We start from the raw sequence: 27,618 nt of genomic DNA, 5'->3' as shown, positions 1-27,618 counted from the left end.
TTTTCTAGAGAGCCTACATCAGAGCTTGAAAAGACCACTTGTCTGCTCATCCAGAAAAGTGGAAAATGTAAACAAGTGAGTGGTGAGCCATGTAGCCAGTGGGACTACTCTGAGAGTTGTTCAGGAGAACTGTAATCTCGGGTTTTCTAAAAATTTTCCTAAAGTATGTGGAACTCCTGAAAGATGGGCAAAGAGCAGTTTAGATGGCAAATTTTGAAATGGCCTGTTGTCCCTTGGAAGATAAACCGGAAGGTTGTGGGGAATGAAGAGAAGTGCCTGGATATGCTCTAAGCACAAAATATCCACAGCAGCTGTACCGCAGATCAATGAGTGTGACTGTAGCAGTTGTGGGGAGTTCGAAAAATCATAGTCTTGCATGTGCAGTACCAGTCATCTATCCTCAAAGTGCTCAGATATTACGATGGGTGCCAACATAAGCAGATGATGCTGCTGCAGATGCTTTCTAAAAGAGACCCTTTCATCTCCAGTATCAAAATCTTAGAGTAATCATTCAGACAATATTGGCATATCTCACCCACCTAGTATGAGATTTGATCATTCTGCTAGATTAGCACAAATTTTATGTAGAAATGACACAAAATCCAAAGAGCTGAACTGGGTGAGGAGTTAGAAAGCTCTCTGTACGTAAAGAAATAACTTTTTGTGAATAATCTGAAAGGATATTGCTATTCTAATGTTTTGAAAGTAGTTAAACATTTTTTACTTTGTTCCCAGCTCCAGGACCCAAGGGAGTGTTTGTTATAAGAGGAGTGCTGCTTTATTTAAAAGGGGAAAAAATTACACTTGAGCCTTCTGTGAAACTCCTTAGGAAAAGAAGGGTTTGTTTCTGATGCCTCCCCTTTATGCACAAGACCCCTCATATGCATCAGTTGTCATAGCAAAGGATAAGAGTAGTACTTTGCAACTTGTCAGTCACATCCCTTAGGAGGTGACAAGTCATAAATACATTTAGGGATGGGGAGACACTAGCAGCTTCTGTGTGGAAATATTTTATTAAACATGTTTAAAGAAAAACAACACTTCTGAAATGGGCATACGAGTGTATCATACAGCTTCCACCTACATCCAGCAGGATTTCAATTTTACACACACACGGCTAGGTCGTGCCTGGTCCCTAATGCAGAGATGTGAGAGGTACTCATGCAACGAACTGTCCCCTGCACTGTTCATGAAGTTTAGGTACCATTTCAGTCTCTGGAGACAGAATGCCTACTGGAGCTCCCCAGTACACAGGGAGCGTGTACCTGCGGCTACATCCCTTTACTGGGTGCAGCATGATCTTCTAGGCTAAGGGGGTGATGGTGGAGGTGTCATGGCCCTGCCTCGTCCTCCTCCAATTTGAGGAACTAAAGAGAGTGCAATCCAGTGCTCCCCCTGAAGTGGGAGGGCTCCACACTGCTTCCATCACAGGGCTGTGCCTCTCGAGGAATAATTGAGCCCTGAAAATAAAAAAATCTATTTTTATACGACTGTATTTAGTCAGGAAGAGATTCATTTCTCATTAAGTAAATGAGTTCTTCAGTAGCTTTAGAATGTGACACCAGTAAAGTCAGTCAGGACCATCTGATTTCCTCTGCTGCGTGAAACAAAAGTTGCACCCCAAAAAAAGAAATTTCTGCCTGTGAGAGGAATACACATCCTCTTCAGGGGAGAGACCCACGAGAACTAGCCTTGGATTTGGTGGCACCAAACCCACTTTACAAAAAATACCCCTCCTGAAAGCACTCCTGCTTCTCTTGCGGTTTAAATAAGTGGTGCATTGATCAGCAATAGAACTTCTCTGTGGTCCTCGGACTTCGCCTAAGTCCTCCAGGCATCCCCCAGGAGTCCCCCTGTTTCTTTGGTCCTCAGCATTCTTTCCTCCTCTGCTGGTTTTCCCACGCTCTACACACCTGTTTTCAAGGCACTGGATCCTACCAACTATCCTCCTAACTCCGGATGACTGGGTATGACTCCCTCTTGGAACTTATCAGTGCCACTCCTTATTCTGCCTGAGGGGTTGTTCTTGAATGATTCTGGGCACTCCCACCAGCCTTTGTAATGCTGTCATCCGGGGAGCCAAGGGATTGGAAATGGAATTTGTCTCCTGTAAGTCACTGCAGTGTGTTCCTGTTTGCTTACGATAAATGAATCAAAACCTTTCTGCCAGTTTGGAGTGCAGTGCTATTTATCCTCTGGTGTGCAGGTGGAAGGGTTAGCCTGCCAGTTTAAAAGGCCTATAGTATCCTGAACAGCAACGGCATAGAACTGATTAGAGAGATGATACAGCTGTGCAGACCCATTAGGCTAGAAGGCTGACCCCTGACAAGTGTTTATCTTGTGACTAATTTAATTTCAGCCGGCAAAGTTTGGGAGGCTCCCAAAGGTCAGGACTTGAGAGAAGAATGCTGTAATTAATGTTTTATGCCACACTTATTTTGAAACCTTTTAATTCTGAGATAAGGGGTATGTAAACAATGTAAATGTTGGGTGTTTCTTTCAGATATGGTGCTTCTTTGCACAATAGTTAAAATTGACCAAACCATTATTGGAAACATATCTGTTCTATAGTGTTGGTATTCTTTACAGAGAGAGAAAATAAAATGTAAAATGTGGCATTAAAGATGTCTTTTACAACCACCTGAAAATGTGTCTTATCCTGAAAAGAGGTGAGGCTTGGTTTTAGAAGCTGTAATCTTGCATGTTTAAAAGGAAAACTGCAGTTTATCTTTTTAAAGTATTAATTGATTCGTTAGATACAAATGTCCAATTTTTTAATGTATAGATAGTGTTTTCTCTAAATCGGTAACTACTGAAGGAACAGGAAGCTGCGATCTTGCCTGTCTGAACTAGCTCATGATGAATGAAGCATTACTCAGTAGAGGAATGCACCAGAGAGGCTGGTAGCTTTCCGGGCTAAGAGAAATACTGTTTACCAGAACCTCTCTTTAACACTGGTTTAGTGTGTCTGTCTCTGGTATTTATGTGGGGCCCCGCTACCATAGTATCTGAGCACCTCACAATCCTTAATCCTCACAACACCTTTTTAGGTAGGGAAGAACTATTATGTCCATTTTATGGATGAGGAGCTGAGGCACAGAGGGGCCAAGTGACTTGCCTGAGGTCACGCAGGGAGAGGACTTAATCTTGGTCTCCCAAGACCTAAGTTAGTGCCCTACCCACTGGAGCAGCCTTTCTTTGTAAATATCACATTCTACACAAACTTTACTAGTAAATAACAGAACTTTAAAACATCTGTGAAAGTCTATAACTTTTCTCATCCATTTATCTATGGGTTAGCACTTTGTGACAAACTATGGAGCCCAGTCCCACAAAGTAAAAATCTACTTGAGATGGATCATGTTGCGAATGGGTATTGAGGGAGACTCACCATCTGGAAGGATTGGGCCTGATATTGGCATGCTGCTCTTCCTCCTGACAAGTACCACTACAATGGCAGCTCTCACTGAGATGAACCTTTGCAGTTCTGGGAAAAGGTGAAAAGATTAAAAGAAGGGGAAAAGCTCCACTTTTAACTTTTTCATGTAGATGTCTGTAGAAAAATTGTACTGATTCATTCCAATACTGTCTCTTTGAGGCAGTTTAAACCTCTGCAGAGGACTGTAAATCCTCTTCAAATGAGCTACCTTTTTTCCCTCTCCCTGCTTCCTATGCTGTTCAATGCCCTTCTACTCCCCTTGCAAATCTTGAATTGCTTCTTTAAAATCCCTCTGATATTAATAAATCCTATTATCTTGTTTTTCTCCCAGATCAGCCTTCTCCAAGGAGTAAAAGTTCCCTGTTTGAGTACAAATTAAGAAAGATGCCTTCCCTCGAGATCATGGAATGATGTCAGATATCACAATTAATTATTCCAACAGTACCCTGGCAGCACCTACCAACCCTGTTTACCCTTCTTATTGTTATCTTCCAAACTTCAGAATTGTTGTTACAAGTATTTGCTGCTTTTTTTAAACACTGGGGAAAACAATTTTATTTACCTCTCACAAAATCTTAATTGTAGCTTTTAAAACAAAAGGTAATGCAGGATGTTCATTCACAAAAGGGACACTGATGTAGTTCACTGTCGTTAATACAGAGGGTTCACATTTTTGTTACAACTGGAGCTGGTTGTAGGGAACCATTAAAGTTTGATCCCTCCTTTAGCTTTGCTTCACAGCATAGTAATACCATCCTCTCTCACTCTTTTTCTTCAAAAGCGTAGATTCTTATAGAAATGCAGCACTTGTATGTGTCCAGATGGAGATAAAATGGTACGTCTGTTGATGGTTTTTTTTACCATATATTTGTGTTCCAGATCAAGACTCAGTGGGAGACGTAGAATAATTAAAGGTGGGACTAGATGAGAGCTACCGTTTCCATATTGACTATTTACACACTGAAAAGAGATTGCTCTTAATTATAGGTCTGGTGGTTTGTTTTTTTAATGCACCTTGATTTGAAATTGATGACTACAAGTCTACCCTGCTCTCCCTTCAATTCTATCAGCTATGTGGGATGTATTTTTTTTTTTTTTCTTCTGGAATGTCAGTGGGCCGCCTGCATTCAGAGTACTATGGAATTTCATTTGTCAGGCTCTGGCCAGCTGGAGAGCTGCCTGCAGCTGTGATTCTCCCTGCCCTACAACTGGTACCAGTCAGGTGTCAGTTCCGTGCTGCTGAGTGTGGGAACCCTGCTGCTCTCGCTAAGAAGGTGACTGATTCCCCCAAAGCAATCAGCTTGTTGCACTGGCTGTGTCCGTTGTGAATTAAGTAACAAATTTGTGAAGGCTGTATTTGGAGAGGTGGGGAGAAATATAACCTCTTGAAACTTTCCATTTTCCTGGCAGGAATAATGCTTTTATTTAGAAAATACTTTCTCTGCTTCAGTTGTTGCAACCTAGAGTTGTCTGACAAAATGGTCTTATATGGGCCATCTTACAGCCATAAAAAGAGAATGGTTGTTACTGCCTGTAATAAACATTTTACAACAGCAGAGAACGTAGGAGCTGCCATACTGGGTTAGACCAGGGCCCATCTTGCTCAGTATCCTGTCTCTGACAGTGGCCCATACCAGAGTTTCAAGGGGTGTGTGCAGAGCAGGGCAATTATGGAATGATCTGTCCTGTCATAGAAGATTAGGGTTGGAAGAGACCTCAGGAGGTCATCTAGTCCAATCCCCTGCTCAAAAGCAGGACCAACACCAACTAAATCATCCTAGCCAAGGCTTTGTCAAGCCAGGCCTTAAAAACCTCTAAGGAAACCATCTTTCACACCCAGCTTCTGGTAGAGGGTTAGGGTCATTCCAAATATAGGGTTGCATCCCTGACCATCTTAGCTAATAGTCATTGATGGCTCTATCCTCTATGAACTTATCCAGTTCTTTTTTGAACCCAGTTATAGTTTTGACCATCACAACATCCCATGACAATGAGTTCCACATGTTGTGCTTTGTTTGGAAGAAGTACTTTCTCTTGTTTGTATTAAACCTGTTGCCTATTAAGTTCATCAAGTGATCCCTGGTTCTGGTGTTGTGGGAAAGGGTAAATAATTTTATAGACTTCTATAATACCTTCCCTTAGTCATCTCTTTTGTAAACTGAATAGTCTTAATCTTTTTAATGTCTCCTCGTATGGAAGCCATTCCATACATTTAATCATCTTTGCCCACCTCTGAAACTTTTCCAGTTCCACCATATCCTTTTTGAGATGGGGTGACCAGAATTGGACACAGTATTCAAGGTTTGGATGCACCATGGATTTTGAAAGTGGCATTAAGATTTTTTGTCTTGTTAGGAAAGGGATTAAAAAAAATTCCTAACATTCTTTTTGACTATTGCTCACTGAGTGGAAGTTTTCAGAGAACTATCTACAGTGACTCGTAGATCTCCTTCTTGGATGGAAACCGCTAATTTAGACTCCATCATTGTATATGTGTAGTTGGGATTATTTTTTCCCCTGTGCATTACTTTGCACTTATCATTGAAGTGTGGAATCCAGGCCAGGGAAAGACCCCTTTGAATTCAAAATTAATACCAACCAACTCTTGTATCTTTGCTTCATAAAAAGATAGCAAAAACTGCAAGAAGAGAGAGAGACCTAAACAGAAGCTGCTTTCTGGACAAATATTTATCCAATGAGAAAATGTCTTCTTACAACTGGAGAGAATAGACTGCATAAAATCATTTTTTGCACACCTCTGACAGCTGGGTGTGAGCACTCATTGAGAGGAGGTATTGCATAGTGTCCACTCTGCTGGCCACCTGCCTCTCCAGATAGCAAATTTAAATTAGGGATCAAATACCTCCTCTTGCCTAGGGAGTCCCAAACTGCTGGGCTGGAGGAGTGTTTGCAGCCATTGGGCTCTGCAAGTAAGGAAGGCTTGAGAAGTCGAAGACTAGGGACCTACCTGGCAGCATCCTTTTCATAGTCCCCAAACCTCCAATTTCATGGGGCAAGCTAATTCAACTTAATCAGCCTGTGGCCATACTCTTAACAGCCCCTGAGGAGTGGTGTGTACAGGGGCAGTCAGGGACCAGAAGTCTGAAGAAGCACAGGGCCCTGCATGCAGCAGCAAACAGGGTTATTCAGTAGGCAGAAGAGTGGCACCTGGTGGCTAGCAGCACCAACAGCAGGCAGCCCAGCCAGAACTTGTAACCAAGAAAATTCTCAAGCAGTCTTGAAAAATTTCAAAATTGTGAAATTATTAATATCACAGTTGTTGCTGATGCTGAAAAGGAAGAGAAGCCTTGAGGCTAACAGAGTTAGTTACATTTTTGTCTTCTATAGCTTGGTAGGCCAAGAAGCAAAATGATGGCCATGCTGAAGAAAGACTAGAATGCTCCACAGGGCTTGAGGGGGGGCGGGGGAGAGAGACATGCACTACTTGTGGCTTGTCAGATTTTTAAACTCTACAAACATGTTAATGTCCATTTCATGTTTTGAAAGGTGAATAAATCCTTTTTAATATTGCATCACCATGACAGGTTGTCTTTAACAGAAACTGCTGCTGACCCGGATCAGCAGTAGGGGCTACCAGCCATACTGTTCAAGTATAAAGTTTCCCCTTTCTGTTGTCATTCTACACAGTAGAACATGCGTAGTGAAGGATTTGCAGTTGTTGTTACTACTAAAACACATTGGTTTTCAATTTTTATCCTATAAAATGTAAGATGTGTTGAGATTGGGAGCGTATAAGAGAAACGCAAGAATTTCCACACACTCTCCTGTGATTTGTTTCGGTTTTATTAACTTAATGAGATTGTATTTGTGTTTGTCCTGTTCTTTGTTTGAAAACCCCTCTGTGTGGGGCACAGCTAAAACAGCCAGGTTACTCCTTCAGCTGAAAAATAGGACTCCATGCTGTCCAGTTTCTTTGAACACCTGGTACAGTATTATCAAAGGGAAAAAATTGAGAAGTTACTTTAAATAGAACAGTAAGTACAACCAGTTCTTCATCAAACCATAAACTTAGAACAGCTCCTCTGGGGCTTACTAGGGAATGATTTTTATTTATTTATTTATTTATTTATGTTTAACTTCAGCATAATTAAAAGGTTCATTTGAACACTAGCTTAATCTTTTTTCCCCCCTAATTACTCATTCATGACTGATCTAGACCCAGGAACTTACCTAACCCTTTCACCTCATGTCTGTTTCCTTTTAATCCTTTTGAATGCTATCTGCTCCAGATCTCATTTGGCTGAAGATGTTTCTCCTGCCAACCTCTGTGTTGCTTGATCATGTCACAGTACTCTTGCTCTCATTCTGTAGAGTTTAGGGTGCAAGTGTACCTAAATGTGTTTAAAAACAACATTGTCAGTGTATTTACATAAACCACATTATGGTAAAATATACTAGTGTTTGTAGATGGTGTATAGGAGGGCTGAAGGGGTAAACATAATGTCTCCCGCAAACTCTTCTAGGACCTCTGCTTATTTTAACATTCAGTAATGGAGATCTATTGGATTGAGGGGCAACCCATTGCTATTAATGAGTCATTGGCCTCATTCCCAAGCTGCCTGAAGTGCTGCTCTCCCTAGTGGAAGTAATTTTGTCTTTGAAGTACTTTCCAGAGCTGTCAACTAATGTTCCACAGTTCCCAGAGGAAATAATAAGCCAAGAGTATGCACACTCTGAAAATGTAGAGTCTAAAATGAACTGTTCCTATAGGAGACTGGCAGTCGGCTTCTCTGTGGAATTCAGCTTGTTTATATAATCTTATCTGGCTAAGCTTTGGTATTCAGCCTGGCAGGCAGTTCCTATGGAAAGCAGCTGTCCAAGCAATGGGAGTGGTGCTCCTGGTGTTGCTTCAGAAGGTCTGTAATTTCTTGTTTCATGTAAATTAAGGAAATACAATATTTTTTTGGCTAAAACCAGATGTTCTAAGCAGTTTTCTTCTCCCTTACAAATAGCTATTTAAATATGCTCCCCTGTGATACATTTATTTATGTTTTTGTGAATTGATTACATGACTTCAGGGTAATATTCCCAATGGCCACTAGGAAGGTAAATATTTATGTTCTGTAAGCAGTCAGCCTGAGGCAGAATACAAATTTGTTACAGGAGTAACTAATGGGTACCACGGGTATTTGCGCACGTGCTGTATTTTGGGATGATGCTTTCCTTGCTAAAAATTTATTTTTAGCTTGAAGTCATTGACGAAATTTAGAAGCTGTGCCGGAAAAAGTTTCCGGACTTGGGAGTGAGCTGTCCTACCAAGTTTCAATATTGTGGGACAAGAAGAGGTAGTTCCACCAACGTAAACAAATCCTGGTAATCTCAAATGCCTGAGGAAGGGTGCTGCTGTGCAAGGCGCTCTCTTCACTAATAAAAAGACGTCTTCATTTTAACAATGAGATAAGTCTCACTATTAAAAAAGTCTCACTATATTGTTAAATGAGGAGGCAGACAAAAATATTCCAAGTGTTTGTTTGTCCAACAGGCTGCTCAGTAATGGAATTTTTCACAAAATGCACTAAAAGTAAATGCCTTATGGGAAAGAGGAACAGTAACAGTAGGTGTCTACAAAAAAAATTCGAAGGTATTTCTGTATGTGCAGCATTATGTTGGGAAGTTAGATGGGATGGAACTGACAAGGTCAGGAGCCCTTCTTTTTGACATTTAAAAATTTTACAGGAAATAAAATTGTCAGCATAGTTAAAACTCATGTCTGAGTCTTCTGTAGTTCAGTGATAGCAGTTTGATCCGTCAGATCCTGGATACTTGTCTTAACAATCTGTAAGCACTGCATTTTATGCTTGACAGAGCTTCAAGCATTCTCTTTATAATACTTCATTAAGAAATCGATTCAGTGTTCAGATTCAGCACCCAGAAGTCTAGTTCAGGGACTCTCAAAATTCATTGCACCGCAATGCCCTTCTGACAACAAAAATTACTAAAAAAAGAACAGGAGCACTTGTGGCACCTTAGAGACTAACAAATTTATAAGAGCATAAGCTTTCGTGGGCTACAGCCCACTTCATCGGATACATAGAATGGAACGTATAGTAAGAAGACACACACACTCACACACTCTCTCTCTCTCTCTCTCTCTCTCAACAGGGTCAGGCCAGATCGCTACAGGAGAGTGATAGAAGGCAGATATATTAGCCCCAGGTTAAGTAGGTCCCTTTTCCCTGGGTAAGGTAACAGGGAAGGTTCCAGAACAATCAGGAACTGTCTGGAAACAAGGCAGGTGGGCTGATTAGAACACCTGCAGCCAATCAAGAAGCTGCTAGAATCAATTAAGACAGGCAGGCTAATCAGGGCACCTGGGTTTTAAAAAGGAGCTCACTTCAGTTTGTGGTGCATGCAAGGAGCTGGGAGCAGGAGGCACAAGAAGCTGAGAGTGAGAAGGTGTACTGCTGGAAGACTGAGAAGTACAAGTTTTTTCATGCAGTTGATAGATTTCCACTCCATACGGCTAAATGCAGTGCCTTGCATAATGACAGGTTTCAGAGTAACAGCCGTGTTAGTCTGTATTTGCAAAAAGATGAAGTGAGCTGTAGCTCACGAAAGCTTATACTCAAATAAATTGGTTAGTCTCTAAGGTGCCACAAGTACTCCTTTTCTTTTTGAGAAGTACAAGTATCCTCAGACATCAGGAAGAAGGTCCTGAGGTGAGGATACAGAAGGTGTTGGGAGGAGGCCATGGGGAAGTAGCCCAGGGAGTTGTAGCTGTCACACAGCTGTTACAGGAGCCACTGTAGACAGCTGCAATCCACAGGGCCCTGGACTGGAACCCGAAGTAGAGGGCAGGTCCAGGTTCCCGACTCCCTACTTGATACCGGAGGAGTTGACCTGGACTGTGGGTTCCACCAGAAGGGAAGGTCTCTGGCCTGTTCCCCAATCCACTAGGTGGATCAGCAGACACTGCGGGGATTATTGTTCTTCCTTTTCCCCATGCTGGCCAGTGATGAGGCTAACTGAGTGAACGGCAGATTTGAGCCATGAAGGTGGCCAAACTGAGGGCTGCTGTGAATCTCTGAGGCGAGCAAATCCGCCAAAAAGCACAGGACCCACCAGAGGAGGAACTTTGTCACAATACATACAGATAAGTTGGAAGTTGCCACACACACTGTGAGAGGCTGATTAGTTAAGATGAGCTATTATCAGCAGGAAAAAAAAACTTTTATAGTGATAATCAAGATGGCCCATTTAGACAGTTGACAAGAAGGTGTGAGGATACTTAAGGAAATAGATTCAATATGTGTAATGACCCAGCCACTCCCAGTCTCTATTCAAACCCAAGTTAATGGTATCTAGTTTGCATGTTAATTCAAGCTCAGCAGTTTCTCGTTGGAGTCTGTTTTTGAAGCTTTTCTGTTGCAAAATTGCCACCCTTAGATCTTTCACTGAGTGGCCAGAGAGGTTGAAGTGTTCTCCTACCGATTTTTGAATGTTATGATTCCTGATGTCAGATTTGTGTCCATTTATTCTTTTGTGTAGAGACTGTCCGGTTTGGCCAACGTACATGGCAGAGGGGCATTGCTGGCACATGATGGCATATATCACATTAGTAGATGTGCAGGTGAACGAGCCCCTGATGGCGTGGCTAATGTGATTAGATCCTATGATGGTGTCACTTGAATAAATATGTGGACAGCGTTGGTATCGGGCTTTGTTGCAAGGATAGGTTCCTAGGTTAGTGTTTTTGTTGTGTGGTGGGTGATTGCTGGTGAGTATTTGCTTCAGATTGTGGGGCTGTCTGTAAGTGAGGACTGGACCTGTGAGAGTGAGGAATCATTTTTCAGGATAGGTTGTAAATCTTTAAAAAATTACTACACGACCTCAAGAATGGGGACTGAAGCCTGAGCCTGCATGAACCTGCTGCTCCGAGGTGGGGGTGGGGCGGGCAAAGCCCGAGCCCCACCACCACAAGCAGGGGGTCCCAAAGCCAAAGCCCCAAGGCTTCATCCCTGGGCAGGGGGGCCTGTAAACTGAGCCCTGCTGCCCTCTGTTGTGGGGCTTGGGCTTCAGTTTGGCTCTGTGTCCCAGCCAGTCTAACGCCAGCCCTGGGGTCACAACCCACAGTTTGAGAACCGCTGGTCTAGTTTTTCCTTCCTGTCACCTGTGAATAGCATCAGTCACACTTTAATTCTTTACACTGTGGCTGCATGCAGGGGTCACATTTTTTCTTATTTATGTAATCTGACTTTCACTGAAATACAGGACCTCTAGACAGTGTTCCCAGCATTGTGCAGAAGTTTGCAGAAACACTGACATCTTTGACCCACAGAGGGATCAGAATGATTAAGCAGGATGGAGAATTCTGCCAGCTTGCCTTGTGTGGAATATTACAAGTTTTCACACAGTAATTGTTCATCCCCATTAAGAACCAGTAATCAAACATGATCCACTCCATTAAGTAAAATGGAATTACTGTACTTCCTGAAATTTTATGATGAAGAAACTCCAAGAACTTATTCACTACTATATTATTAACCCCTGTTAACTGTGTACCTGTGTAATTAGTGCAGTGTCACAGACAATTTGACTTTTGAACAGTTTTTATTGCTGACTTTCAGTAATAAACCACAGTTTGACAGAGATTTGCACACTAGGGCAAACTGGAAAAGAGAGAACTTTTATATGCATAGTAACTTACTTAGCCAGTAAGTACTCTCCTCCTCCTCTACCTTCACCACAGGGTTTCTGTTCCATCCTGCACTTGTGTGATTTACCTCATTCTGTCGTCATGGAAACTGATGTCACATTTCAATGGAACTACTTCCCTGTAGGATGAAGCAAGAATATTCCCTCTTTACAGAAATTCGCAGTACAGAGATCAATTGTTGCATGTATAGTTGTTGGCGAGTGAGCAGGGCATCCCAACAAAAGCTGTGTCATCACCCATCATGTATTTTGTATTTGAGCTCTTCTAGAAAACTTTAATTTGTAGCTTATTTTAATCTCTCTCTCTCCAAAGTCAAGTGGCTGCCTTAGTTCCTGGGGCTTTGGAGTGACAACACTTGGTAATAACATCCAGAAATTAAACTTGAGTTCTCTAGAAATGAAAATGATATGGTCTTAAAAACTAATATTGCATGACTGGCCAGGGCTTAAAACTACTGCTTGACATTATCAGAAAAATGGAAATCCCATTGTGTCGATGAGACGTTGGATTGGTTTCTAGTGCAAGCTGGTCATGAAATACTAACCCCCTAAAACAGTCAGTGGACCTGCACTGAATGTAGCCTGTGTGATTTGCAATGTAATGCCTACTTCTGTCTGATCCATGTTTGGAAGAAAAGAAAAACCATTTCTGTGGTAGGTTCTCTTTTAATTAAAAAAGGTAGCTGTATAAAGCTGCTCAGAGGTTAGGAATGTGGGCAGTCATCTCAGAAGATGGATTAGTAGGCTGAGAGCATGTGAGCAGGTCAAAAGAGCAAAACAAATTCAAGTTTCTGTCTTCCCCCTCCCCCATGGTTGTGGAACTAAAGGTACTTGTTGCATGGATATCATGACTATACATGTTGGGATATCTGTGTCTTCGTATACTCTTCTTTAGTTGTGGCATTCATATTACCTCAAAACAATCTTGCAAATTGTCATGTTAATCAATCCATACACTGTATACTCCAGTGGTTCTCAGCCTGTGGCCCACGGGCCACTTGTGGCACAATCGGCACAGAACTGCAGCCCATGTGACATCCTCATGGCCATACAGGTAATACTGGATGCAGGCCACATATAGATAAATAGGTTGAGAACCACTGGTCTAATCACTGATGTGTAAAGAAAATTAAGGTATCAGACTCTTCTTAGCTAACTGGACGAGTAGAATTTTGCAAGTCTGCCTTGCAGTATTAAAACGGAGTGATTTTGAAAAGAATCATAGAATATCAGGGTTGGAAGGGACCTCAGGAGGTCATCTAGTCCAACCCCCTGCTCAAAGCAGGACCAATCCCCAATTAAATCATCCCAGCCAGGGCTTTGTCAAGCCTGACCTTAAAAACTTCCAAGGAAGGAGATTCTACCACCTCCCTAGGTAACCCATTTCAGTGTTTCACCACCCTCCTAGTGAAAAAGTTTTTCCTAATATCCAACCTAAACCTCCCCCATTGCAACTTGAGACCATTACTCCTTGTCCTGTCCTCTTCTACCACTGAGAATAGTCTAGAACCATCCTCTCTGGAACCACCTCTCAGGTAGTTGAAAGCAGCTATCAAATCCCCCCTCATTCTTCTCTTCTGCAGACTAAACAATCCCAGTTCCCTCAGCCTCTCCTCACAAGTCATGTGTTCCAGACCCCTAATCATTTTTGTTGCCCTTCGCTGGACTCTCTCCAATTTATCCACATCCTTCTTGTAGTGTGGGGCCCAAAACTGGACACAGTACTCCAGATGAGGCCTCACCAATGTCGAATAGAGGGGGACGAGCACGTACCTCGATCTGCTCGCTATGCCCCTACTTATACATCCCAAAATGCCATTGGCCTTCTTGGCAACAAGGGCACACTGCTGACTCATATCCAGCTTCTCATCCACTGTCACCCCTAGGTCCTTTTCCGCAGAACTGCTGCCTAGCCATTCGGTCCCTAGTCTGTAGCTGTGCATTGGGTTCTTCCGTCCTAAGTGCAGGACCCTGCACTTATCCTTATTGAACCTCATCAGATTTCTTTTGGTCCAATCCTCCAATTTGTCTAGGTCCCTCTGTATCCTATCCCTGCCCTCCAGCGAATCTACCACTCCTCCCAGTTTAGTATCATCCGCAAATTTGCTGACAGTGCAATCCACACCATCCTCCAGATCATTTATGAAGATATTGAACAAAACCGGCCCCAGGACCGACCCCTGGGGCACTCCACTTGACACCGGCTGCCAACTAGACATGGAGCCATTGATCACTACCCGTTGACCCCGACAATCTAGCTAACTTTCTACCCACCTTATAGTGCATTCATCCAGCCCACACTTCTTTAACTTGCTGACAAGAATACTGTGGGAGACCGTGTCAAAAGCTTTGCTAAAGTCAAGAAACAATACATCCACTGCTTTCCCTTCATCCACAAAACCAGTAATCTCATCATAGAAGGCGATTAGATTAGTCAGGCATGACTTTCCCTTGGTGAATCCATGCTGGCTGTTCCTGATCACTTTCCTCTCATGCAAGTGCTTCAGGATTGATTCTTTGAGGACCTGCTCCATGATTTTTCCGGGGACTGAGGTTAGGCTGACTGGCCTGTAGTTCCCAGGATCCTCCTTCTTCCCTTTTTTAAAGATTGGCACTACGTTAGCCTTTTTCCAGTCATCTGGGACTTCCCCCGTTCTCCACGAGTTTTCAGAGATAATGGCCAATGGCTCTGCAATCACAGCCTCCAATTCCTTTAGCACTCTCGGATGCAACTCGTCCGGCCCCATGGACTTGTGCACGTCCAGCTTTTCTAAATAGTCCCTAACCACCTCTTTCTCCACAGAGGGCTGGCCATCTATTCCCCATGTTGTGATGCCCAGCACAGCAGTCTGGGAGCTGACCTTGTTCGTGAAGTCAGAGGCAAAAAAAGCATTGAGCACATTAGCTTTTTCCACATCCTCTGTCACTAGGTTGCCTCCCTCATTCATTAAGGGGCCCACACTTTCCTTGGCTTTCTTCTTGTTGCCAACATACCTGAAGAAACCCTTCTTGTTACTCTTGACATCTCTTGCTAGCTGCAGCTCCAGGTGCGATTTGGCCCTCCTGATATCATTCCTACATGCCCGAGCAATATTTTTATACTCTTCCCTGGTCATATGTCCAACCTTCCACTTCTTGTAAGCTTCTTTTTTATGTTTAAGATCCGCTAGGATTTCACCGTTAAGCCAAGCTGGTCGCCTGCCATATTTACTATTCTTTCGACACATCAGGATGGTTTGTCCCTGTAACCTCAACAGGGATTCCTTGAAATACAGCCAGCTCTCCTGGACTCCTTTCCCCTTCATGTTAGTCCCCCAGGGGATCCTACCCATCCGTTCCCTGAGGGAGTTGAAGTCTGCTTTCCTGAAGTCCAGGATCCGTATCCTGCTGCTTACCTTTCTTCCCTATGTCAGGATCCTGAACTCAACCAACTCATGGTCACTGCCTCCCAGATTCCCATCCACTTTTGCTTCCCCCACTAATTCTACCCAGTTTGTGAGCAGCAGGTCAAGAAAAGCTCCCCCCCTAGTTGGCTCCTCTAGCACTTGCACCAGGAAATTGTCCCCTACGCTTTCCAAAAACTTCCTGGATTGTCTATGCACCGCTGTATTGCTCTCCCAGCAGATATCAGGATGAGTAAAGTCGCCCATGAGAACCAGGGCGTGCAATCTAGTAGCTTCTGCGAGCTGCCGGAAGAAAGCCTCATCTACCTCATCCCCCTGGTCCGGTGGTCTATAGCAGACTCCCACCACTACATCACTCTTGTTGCTCACACTTCTAAACTTAATCCAGAGACACTCAGGTTTTTCTGCAGTTTCGTACCGGAGCTCTGAGCAGTCACTGCTCCCTTACATACAGTGCTACTCCCCCACCTTTTCTGCCCTGCCTGTCCTTCCTGAACAGTTTATAACCATCCATGACAGTACTCCAGTCATGTGAGTTATCCCACCAAGTCTCTGTTATTCCAATCACATCATAATTCCTTGACATCACCAGGACCTCCAGTTCACCCTGCTTGTTTCCAAGGCTTTGTGCATTCGTATATAAGCACTTGAGATAACCTGCTGATCGCCCCTCATCCTCAGTATGAGGCAGGAGCCCTCCCCTCACAGACATTGCTGCCTGTGCTTCCTCCCGGTATCCCGCTTTCCCACTTACCTCAGGGCTTTGGTCTCCTTCCCCCGGTGAACCTAGTTTAAAGCCCTCCTCACTAGGTTAGCCAGCCTGCTCGCAAAGATGCTCTTCCCTCTCTTCGTAAGGTGGAGCCCGTCTCTGCCCAGCACTCCTCCTTCATGGAACACCATCCCATGGTCAAAGAATCCAAAGCATTCTCTCTGACACCACCTGCGTAGCCATTCGTTGACTTCCATGATTCGATGGTCCCTACCCAGGCCTTTTCCTTCCACGGGGAGGATGGACGAGAACACCACTTGCGCCTCAAACTCCTTTATCCTTCTTCCCAGAGCCACGTAGTCCACAGTGATCCGCTCAAGGTCATTCTTGGCAGTATCATTGGTGCCCACATGGAGAAGCAGGAAGGGGTAGCGATCTGAGGGCTTGATGAGTCTCGGCAGTCTCTCCGTCACATCGCAAATCATTACTTCTCACCATTTATATTGTGTCGGTATTTTGAGGGAGTGAGTGGAAGGTTAGGGACTCTGACTAGTGTAGTTTTATTGCAATATGGGCAAAGTGTAACAGAATCTCTTTCTGGTTCTCATGAACTAGCATAATGCGGGGATGGTTCTAACACTGCCGAGGGAAGTTCTAAATGAAACTGGTTTTCATGTATTTTAAATATAAATTAAAACATTACTATTTAATCTTGGGTTTCACCAAAATCTGCACAGTTTAGTCATTTAAGCTTTCATTGTTTTTCATTAAAGTAAAATACAGTGCTGCTACCACAATGCTTTAGTTATGGTTGAGGAAGAACTTCTGATTTTATATCTCTTCCACCCACCCCCTCTCCCTCAAGCACTGCTAACAATTTTACCAGCAAGGTGCAGTTGGGGGGAGACAAGTGTCGACTTTTGAGGTGGGGCTTGGTAGTGAGAGTCTATGCTTGTCATTACGGTCTACATCAAATTTCTTCAGTTTGCAAGAAGTTTATAGTGAGCCCTGGAAACCTTCTGGGATCTGAAGTCAATCTGAGGTCTTTCTGGCTCATGAATGCTCACCAGTGATGGAAATTTAATTGACAATTCTGTCAATGAGGGAAGCAGAAAAGTCTAATTTCTGCTACCAAAAATTTCTTTTAGCATTATCCTGGCTGTGGCCACTTCCTGGCAATGTTTCAGACTTTTATATTTGGATATTTTAAACATTTCAGTATTCACTTTGCCAGTGTACACTGATTTGGAGGGGGGGGGGGAAGGGTTGTGCCTATCGTATGGGTTGGCTCTGGAGTAGTTATGATGCCACAGCATGGTGCACGCTAAGGTAATATAGCAGAGCAGCTGGTGTGGCTTTGAGGGACCTGTAATGAAAGAGAACAGGGACAAGCTTTAAATTTCGCACACCTGCCCAAGAGGTGCCCCTTGCACTGGAGATATTCTTGAGGGGGAGAATCCTACAGCTACTTTGTGGCCACTTTGTGCTAACATAGTCAGTGCAAATGGGGTGTAGGGCAACAGAGAATTTGGACATTAATGGGGTGTTCTATGCAACTAGAAGAAAATTACCATAAATGCTGCTTCTCTGACCAAGAACTCCAGTTTCCTTTAACAGCTAGATAACTTAGTCTTCAAGTTATACTATCAGGATGATTTTAAATTATCTTCTAATTATTCATCATATAAATCTCCATAATCCTCTTGAAAAACTGATCAAAAAGGATTAGGCATTAAGCATTTCTGTAACATTTGAGTCTAAACTTTGTTTTTTTCCAACACTTTTGGGTTATGACAAAGTCCAGCAGAGAGAGATACCACTTCTCAAATACACATTGATACACCCAAACCCTTTGTGCTGTGGGAGGGAAAGAATGAAAATATTAGTCTCACTGTTTACCACTTGTGTATCTTTAGAGGCTTGTCTTCCAACAGTAGAATTAATCAACACTTTATTAATACTTATGTCTGAAGTGCTAGCCCTCTTGAACTTCTGATGAAAGATCTCTCCAATGAATGTATGTTTTATGTTAAAATATGATACCATATTTGTATTGGGAACTAGGGATAAGAATTTTAGGTACATCTGTTATTCTGTGGTTCTTGGAGCATTTCTTAGTCACCACATGAACTCTTTCAATAGAATATATAACTCCCATAACCTCACATGTTTATGCATCTCATTGCTGATTGGAATCAGTCACACGCATTCTTGGGATAAAACTCTGCAAAGAGAATTTAACCACTTTTTTAAAATGTACACACAACACGCTCTTCACACAGAGGAACACTCATTCCAGGTACCAACACAAACGTACAAATCTGTAGCCTGGACATAAAATACTCCAAGATTCAGATTTCAGAGTTAGTCATGTGTGGATAATTTGCATATGGACGTCTGGTATTTGCACACCTGAGATGTATGCATAAAATACAAGTCCCTATCACTGAAAATCTGTCCGTAAGAGTAGAACCGTGTGTCAGACTTGCAATAGCAAGTATTCTCATGTTAGAAAAAATAGATGAGACCAAACATCTGATATCTTGCAAAATATGATTGCGATTGGAAGTATTAATAGTAATTCAGTGAATTGTCTGAGTGAAGTGGTAACAAACAAAATTAAATGAGATTTTTAGCTAAGCAGCGGACTTCATTGGCATTCATATATTGGGAGAGACACTTCACTGAACCAGATTTGCTTATTAGATACACCTTCCAGATTGACCTATAATCCATAAAATTGATATATAACAGTAGCTTCTCTTTTCCAGATGAAGTGGACTACAGTAACTTTGGGACCAACACGCTAACCAGGAAAAAGAAGGCTCTGGTGACTCTCCGCAATGACAACCTTCGCAGGCGTCCCCACATTAATATCAGCATGCCTCATGATTTTAGACCAGTGTCTTCCATCATTGATGTGGACATTCTTCCTGAAACGCACAGAAGAGTGAGGCTCTATCGACACGGGTGTGAGAAACCATTAGGATTTTACATCCGTGATGGGACCAGTGTGAGAGTAACTCCTCATGGACTGGAAAAAGTACCTGGTATTTTCATCTCTCGTATGGTTCCTGGTGGCTTAGCAGAGAGCACAGGATTGCTGGCTGTTAATGATGAGGTCCTGGAAGTTAATGGCATTGAAGTGGCTGGGAAAACTCTTGACCAAGTAACGGACATGATGATCGCCAACAGCCACAATCTTATTATCACTGTGAAGCCAGCAAACCAAAGGAACAATATTATCCGAAGCAGTAGGATGTCTGGCAGCTCAGGCCAGTCCACAGATAGCACAGCTAGTCACCACAGCTTGCCTTCTTCACACATGCTGCAAAACTTCCACCCTGATGAGATGGAGAGTGATGAGGAAGCTGACATTGTCATTGAGGGTGGTCTGGACCCACAGCACATTCCCAAATTGCACAGCTTCCCCACTAGTAGTCTCTCCCGAATCAATGGCAGCAGTCTTAGCCACAGACTTCAGAGAGACCTGGCTCTCAACAGTAACTCTGGCCGAGAAAGCAATGGTAACATCCACAAAATACTAAGCTCCTTAAAAACTGATCCCCGACATAGTTTGGTTATCCCTAGAGGAGGCATTGAAGAGGATGGAACTGTGATTACACTTTAGTGGCAGTTCCTGTACTTAGTGTTTTCAGTCTTAAATGCCAATTGGAACAAATTGGACTCTTGCAACCCCTGACGCACAGAATGAGAGAAGCTACATTCGTATAGACCCCATGGGTGTGAAAAATGTTACTTTCTAGGAAACATGGTTTTGGGGATTAGACGTAAAACTGTTACTGCAAATTCTGAAAAATAGTATAAATGTATAGTTTGTCCCAGTTTTAAAATGAGAGAGCAAATGGAAGCACCAAATCTAAAATTACTTTCAGTTGACACAAACTTCAGAAAAAATCCCACGGGCTAGGAAACGGCTCTTTTGGGTTCGCGTGGATTTTTGAGAATAGTAACGGACATGTCAGTTTGGAGTGGGGTCTTTTTTTAAACTGGTCAGAGAAAAACACAGTTTTCTCTTAAAATATTAAAAGTTCATGACAATTGATCAGTCCTCCTATTATTACATACTGGTCTTCCATTAACTTTTGTTTACACAGATTATTTGCCGTGTTATGTCTAATCTGGACAAACTCTATATAAAGTAGCCATTTCCTACTCTGGTGGTAGCAATGTTGGGGAAGCGCTGCATTTACACTTTCCAAACAAAACTTTGACCAAATGAGATGAGATGTGTATATATGTGTAATTTTTTTTAAAAAGTCTAAGAAAGAGGCATAGAGGAGGATGTTGATACCATCATTCCTTTTAGATCAGCACCACCTGCTGGTCAGTGGCAGTACTGTCTGAATTATAACATTTTTGTATATTAGGTTACTGTATGTGAAAAGGAAAATAGATTTACCTAGAGGAATTTTAACTGACTCCAGCACCATCATGTGAAAAGCGCATTATTTTTTAAAAATATTTATTAGTCACTAAAATTGGTAATTTTCTTGTCTGTTTTCATCATCTCCATCTCTTGGTAACATAAGTAGTATGAATTTAGAGAACACAAGCCAGAAGGGTAACAAAATATGAATGACTTAAATACATATTACCACCATGTCTTAGACTACATCACTGATGGAAAGAGCTTTTTGCTGTGTTTTAGGGGCAACTTGAATCCACAAAGACTTTAGCTGCAAAAGGCTGCCTGTCTACAGTACACTATTTGAAGGATACTGGCTGACTTCCTAGCCTATCTCTGAACAGTTTGTTCAATATTTCAGACACTGATGCATCAGAGTGGAATCTGCCATGTTGTGTAGGGATTTAAGAGCTACTAACTTGGGAGTCAATACCTGGACTTATTACCCAAAGGAAACCATTTTGCACCCAATTGTTTCTCATCTCCAGAAAATGCCACAAATTGTTAAAATGGTCTAATCTAAAATATTTTTTGATATCTTCAACAGTTTAAGGAACAAATATAATTGTCTTACAATGTATTTTTCTACTTTTAGCTGTGTCATTTTCTTTTTTTTTTAACTTTGTAGTATTGTGTATTAAAGCTTTTCTGGTTTTTTTTTAATGTGGTGGAATGGGTATTTCTTTTAATATTACACTGGGTTTGAAAACTTGGACCACTTAGGTTTTAACAAGGTGCAGTTCTGGACTTGGAAGGTGTATGTGGATTCTCACTCTAATTTTTAAAAATACAAATGAGCAACTGTTACTTTATTAACACAATGTTACACTGTTCTCTGCCAGATATGCTTGAGGACATTGAATTAAATCTGTAATTTTTTGGATAGTTTAAAGCTTCTTTAATATTGTTTTTTTAACATTCTCTCCTGTTTGCTGTGTCAGTTTGAGAGATGTGTACCTATTTTGGTCAGGTCAGCAAGAATGGAACATTGATCCTGTGACAACCATCTCTTTCAATGACTTTATTTGTATGCTGGCAGAGGTAGCCATATTTTAGCTGACGGATATTGGTGCAGTAGACAGTTTCCTCACTGTACCATTGTATGTTTCAGTCACCAGACCAGTTTATCAGTATAAAAGTAGTTTTATTTAAAGGTATACTGTGCTCTGAGTAAGAGGGTTCTGTCTGGCTGAAGTTTTATTTTCTCCAGCTAATAATGGCAGGTTGAGCAATGTGACTAGTCATGGATTACAAATTGGGATCGCTCTTTGCGTGGCTTTCAATTTAAATGTCATCAACACTGGGGCTGGCACGTACTCTAGTAACTTGCACTGCACCCTTCTTTCCTCCCCTTTCCTACATCTGTCAGTAGAAAAGTCTGACTCTTCAGTCATGTCAAACCAGTTGGACTCTAGTTTCTGGTCACACTTGTGTTGGGGGGACGTTTGTTGCTCTGTTCCTCAGTGGACCCTCTGTGCTCATGTGTCCACAGCAGACTGTTCTGATTTCTGTTGGGTTGGGTTTTCCCTCAGAGATGACCTTTCCTTTATTGAGGGATGCCACTGTTGCAGTTCTGATTCCCCTGGAAGGAGAGTAGTTTGCTCTGTCATCCACAGGTCTGTTTTCAAGTCACATATTTTCCCTAGAGAAATGGGATTGCTCTGACTTCCCAGAAAACACCTATGACACTTATGTCTTATATGATGCCATGGTGTAGACTGCTTCATGAGAGTACAAATAAAGTGCATTTGGAGAAACATCTGAAGAGGAGTCTTGGAGCCCCTCTGAGTAAAACACTACTTTGTCACGGGTAGATGATGCTATAAGTAAAGTTCACTACACTGTCTACAAAATACTAAAATAAAGGATAAATCTTCCCAAATCTCTCAATTATTTCTGTTTGTTAAAATATATATTAGATAAAAACTTACATCAGGAACTTCAGTCACATTTCCATGCAGACTGATTGGCATGAGTGGAGGTACTTTTATTTGAAGTCCAGTTACAACTGCAGAGTAACTGAATACTTTTGTTATAATGGATCCTTAGCACCAATGGATACCTAAATTGTCATCAGGCTTTCAAGCAAACACCTCAATGAGATGAATGATACCTTAACTCTTTTTTCTGGGAAGTATCTACAGGTCTGTGCTTCATTTGCATCAGTTATTATATGACTGTGTGTTCTCTGACTTGATCAAAACTCTTGCATTTTTAGTGTAGATGGGACTTTAGGCACCTGTCCCTGAATGGTGCTAAAGCTTTGGACTAATTGTACCCAATTTGCTCTAAACCTTACGTTTACATACTACTTCAAGATGAATGAGTTGGTATGGTTCTGATTCCAGAAAAAACTTCTGCAAGTGGAGAAAGTGGAGAAGCCAAGACTGTGTGTTTCAATTTAAACTTTTCAGCAAGTGGCCTTCCAGCATTAAAGGATATTACCTCTGAAATGGAAGTATTTAACAATAAGAGTGACTGAGGTAACAGAGATAACTACATTCTCCTTCAAAGAAGCTTCCACAAATTTGGATGTATCAGAAGCCAGCCAGATTGACTCAGATGGAAAATCATATCAACTTAGTTGAAGGTAGTGCATAGTTCTTACAAGGAAAGTCCTAGCCCATGTTACCTCATTACGGGCTAAAATTAAGGTTCTAGGAGCTGACTCTGTCATTCTCATTTTGGCCTGTGAACACATACAGCTGAGGGATACTAACCGCTTGAAATCCATTTCAAAAATGGAATTAAAAGCAGTTTCAGGTATTACCGCTCAGAGTTCCACCCCATCACCAATGTCTGTAGTTTGTCGTGGTCTCTTTTTAAAATAGCTTTTCTCTTCCACTGTTGGTCCAGGAAAGATGCACACACATGAAAATCTCTTGACTGTGTACAAGAAGTCTGAAACTGACTATGTGAAGTTATAACAAATGTCCTATGTAAACAAACTGGAAAAGTAGAAGAAAAAAGACTTCTCAACTTTCTGTTATGCAAGTGTTAGGTGTTAACTGTAATCAACAGTTCTAGACAGAGGTGACTTTCTCTTTTAAATTGAGGATGTCTCTTTAAGCAAACTTGAGCTCAGTTGCTACTCTAATGGGACACCTCTAAGGAAAACTCAGTTAATATTGGCCCAGTCAGTGGATGATGGGCAGGTTTGGTTTGACTTTTTAACAGTATGTCCTGCTAGGGAGAAGTCTTAGTTCTAGTGCCAGGGAAGGCTCTCATCCTTTACTAATATGACACCCATCTTTTCAATAGATTTAAAAAAAAAAAAAAAAGTCTAACAGCTGTTGAGTGAGGCTTTTGTAGACCTTTCCATGGACAGTTTTGTGATAGCATATCAATTGTTGAGGACAGGATGGAAACATCTGTGTGTCTCAGGTACCACATGAGATTGATGGCTATGGGGTGGGGCTAGGTAGTTGGAAGCTTCTCAGCTTGATAGCCACTGAGAATTTAGTGTGTGGTTATGTAAAAATAGCGTGTTACTTTGCATATCTGCACCCTGTGTGTTCACGGTATGTCTGCTTAGTTAACTAAAACAAGTGAGTTTTTTTACTTCTGTTAGAATTGAAGTAGCTCTTGCATATCCATACAATCTCTTCAGTGCTAACTGCTTCAACAACTCCTCAGCAGAACTGCCAGTTAAATTCTAAATGATGATCTGTATAACTAATGCTGATGAAAGTGGAAGAAACGATACAGCTTGCTTTTCACATATTAGGCTGAGTTTAGAAGTGACTGAAAAATCATCTTTTTGCCTGGTAAACTGAGCAAACAAGATAAGGATGTCAGATATTTTAATCATTTACCTAACTCCTCTTCAAACAAGATTTTAAATTCAAAGATCCTAGCTAGGATTGGCTGAAATGTCATGTGACATCAGGATATTTCTACTATTGACCTTGTTCTTGCTATTCAAAGTTACTGATGTCTGTTAATTATTAACTATCTATTGCATATGCATATTACCGGATTCGGACTGAATCATCAGCCATCAACAATGGTATGTTCCTGTCCCTTATCTTAAGTTTCAATATTGAATGAAAGCTTTTGTTTTTGTTTTTTAAATAAACCAGTTGCTCAAGCGTCCTTTTTGCCCTGAGTTAAATCACTTGAGAAACTAAGCACACTTGTCTAATCTTTTTCCTTCTAGAAAGAATACTGTTTGGGAAGAGGTGGGGTGAAAAAGAAAAAAAAACATTGTGAATACGTATCAGATGGAATATGTAAAATTGATTTTGTACCCTTTGTTTTGCTTTTGTGTGATGATGCATAAAGGCTTGAAGTTCTTTATTAAAAAACAAGGACATTTGTTAGAAAGTAGGACAGTTTGCCCTCCCTTTCTTTTGCTGGAGGATCTAGAAAAGTGGAGTAGAAGCAAGAGCTGCCTTAGAAAGTTCAGTCAATGCAAGTTACACTGGCGTATAGGAGCCAAACGTAGAATGTCATTTGTGTGCATCTCCATTGGGATGCTTGCATCTGTGCTGTGTCTCCTCACCATGAGTAGTTGCAACATAAAACGTGGTACACAGCAGGCAGGTATCCCATTGTGTCCTGTGATGCTATCTGCCTCAATGCCTTGTGGGATACCACTGGTTCACCCAGGGACTTCTGGGAGTTAGGGGTGAAGTTCCCACCATGCCACTTTGTTCATCCCATAATGCCTATTCTGTCCCATAACTATTGTGCCTTTTTTTTTTTTTAAACTCCCACAGTCCTGAGCACCACTTTTTGGTCCCCATAGCTCAGTGCAGTTTTCATGAGTGTTGCTAATACAGATGCATGATTCTCCTGTGTTTGCAGAACTGAAGCAAGTACTATTGCAATGGGACGGAGATGATGGGGAGACGTTCCACCAAAATAACTGGATAGTACTATGACAAAAACATGCCAGGTTGCTCCTGCCATTCATGGAGCTGCTCCATAGTCTATTGTTGCTTCTGGGCCTGAGAAATTAGCACTGATTGGTGGGCTATCACAGTCATGCAGATTTGGGAATAACAAGCAATAGCTTCAGAATTTTTGCATGCAAAAGGTGAATTGCTGGATCTGTGTGGTGAGCTTGCCCCCAGCTCGAGGACACCAAAATGAGAATAGTATTGACAGTGGAGACGTGAGTGGTGCTCATGTTCTGGAAGCTTGCAATGCTGGAGTGCTACTGATCAGTGGGCAATCAGTTTGGAGTTGGAAAATCCACCGTGGGGGCCCATTGGTCCTCCAAGTATATACGGCCATTAATCATCTGCTATCTGTGACTGTGACTCTTGGTAATGTGCAGGAAATAGTGCATGCATTTGTAGGCACAGGGTTCCCTAACTGCAGTGGAGCAGTAGATGGCATATACATCTGTATTCTGGAACCACCCCACCTTGTCACTGAGTATGTCAACAGGGATATTTTTTCCATGGTCATGCAAGCACTGGTGGATCGCTCAGGATGCTTCACTGATGGAGAAGCTGGTCAAGTAAAGGGGACAGGCACAGAAAGCCCAGCAGTGAGTGGTGTTCCAAAGCTGCCCTGGCCACTATGCTGCTACCCTATTTACTTCAGTGATCCCAGCTAGGGTTGCCAACCTAAGTTCTCTCTAAGCAGCACGTCCACTGCCTATTAAGCCCTGTGCAGGGCCGCAGTCAGAGAAGAGGCCCCCCTCCCTTGGCCCGGCCCCAGTGTCCACCTGCCACAGCCGGGGGGGGGAGAGGTGCCCCTCCCCCAGCTCTGAGATGCTGCAGTGAGAGAAGGCTGGGGGGGAGTCCTCTCTCCCCACTGCAGCCCCAGAGCAGCCTGTACCCCTCACCCCAACCCTCTGCCCGAACCCAGAGCCCCCTCCCACTCCTCAAACCCATCATCCCCAGCCCCACCACCTTCATATTGGTGCACATAACAAAATTCATGTGATGTGTCACAATCACCTCTGTATTGGTGCACATAACATTATTCCACATGTGTGGGAAAAATTAGAGGGAACACTTAACTCTCTGGGAATTAAAGATTAATCTTTAAAGATTATGTAATGTGATGAAACCTTCAGGAATATGTCCAATGAACTCATTGGAGAGAGGCAGCGGAAGAAGTAAGACTGCTGCCTCTAAAATGTTTGGAAGGGGACTGCAGAGCATGTCCATGGAAGTTTTAAGAGCTTTCGAGGACAAAAGGGACATCACTATTCCAAGTACTTGGCGTAGCTCTCACTGCCTCGATAAGCAAACTGACGACTGGAAAAGGGGATACCAACTTCTACTTCTGCCAAAGCAAAGAAGGCTGATCTGGTATGAACTATGTAATTAGACTTCCAAACTATTTTTGGGAATGTATTCTCTAACAGTATTTTGTAACATCAATGAAATAATCAAGTCACTGTCTTTGATCTCAGTAAAGTTGTGGGTGGGATGGATGCCAGTTTGAAATATCAGAGAGGAGTGGGGGGGGGGGGGCAGTAGCACCAGAACCAGGGAGGCTAGGGCCCTTGCACTTTTTGCTGGAGTGAATGCCCCACCCTTCCACTCCTCTTCTCTTCTGCAGGGCCCCCCCCGGGGGGCAGCATGGAGCCTGGGCAACTATGGGAGCCACACAAACCCTCCAGCTGCTCCCCACAGCTCTCACCAACCTAGCGGTGCCTGTATAAGAAAAAGACCCAAATATTGGGACTGTCCCTTTAAAATTGGGACATCTGGTCACCCTACACTGACCCAGCTCTAGCCGGGCGGGGGCCTCGGAGCTTCAGCCCAGCCATAAGAGCCATGCCATGGGCAGCTCTGGGGCGTCGTAGACCCTCCACCTGTCCTGGGCATCACTGTGGACACAGGCTGGGAGGGAGTGGCTGCTTTCAGTGGGCCCCCTGCACAGGTGGAAGGTGTGCTGCGTCTCTCCACACCTGGCCATGCGGGTCTTAGCAGGGCCAGGCTGTGGCTCTGTCATGGAGTCACTGGGAGTTGCTCTGGAACTACTTCATACAAAG

General features: G+C 42.6%; 1 protein-coding gene and 1 long non-coding RNA gene across 3 annotated transcripts in view; one reads left to right on the top strand and one right to left on the bottom strand.

The window, feature by feature from the left end:
* PARD6G (par-6 family cell polarity regulator gamma) overlaps window positions 1–24,748 on the top strand; it is a 109,612-nt gene extending 84,864 nt beyond the window's left edge. The window contains exon 3 of the mRNA XM_048840050.2: window positions 19,000–24,748. Coding sequence (XP_048696007.1) covers window positions 19,000–19,859 — 860 coding nt within the window. The 3' untranslated portion in view covers window positions 19,860–24,748. The remainder of the gene's footprint in view (window positions 1–18,999) is intronic.
* Window positions 7,225–27,618, bottom strand: part of LOC125632231 (uncharacterized) — a 29,324-nt gene continuing 8,930 nt past the window's right edge. The window contains exons 1-4 of one of the 2 annotated variants that reach the window (XR_007355231.2): window positions 16,274–16,608; window positions 12,108–12,234; window positions 7,631–7,791; window positions 7,225–7,381 (exon numbers count right to left, since the gene is read on the bottom strand). This is a non-coding gene — a long non-coding RNA (uncharacterized LOC125632231). Of the gene's footprint in view, window positions 7,382–7,630; window positions 7,792–12,107; window positions 12,235–16,273; window positions 16,609–27,618 lie in introns of those variants that run through there. The other variant, XR_007355232.2, reaches the window with a different exon arrangement.

This window comes from Caretta caretta, chromosome 2 (assembly GCF_965140235.1).
Source record: "Caretta caretta isolate rCarCar2 chromosome 2, rCarCar1.hap1, whole genome shotgun sequence".
In the NCBI taxonomy this organism is placed as follows: domain Eukaryota; kingdom Metazoa; phylum Chordata; order Testudines; family Cheloniidae; genus Caretta; species Caretta caretta.
The sequence above is the reverse complement of the archived record's forward strand: the minus strand, read 5'-3'. Positions and strand labels throughout refer to the sequence as shown.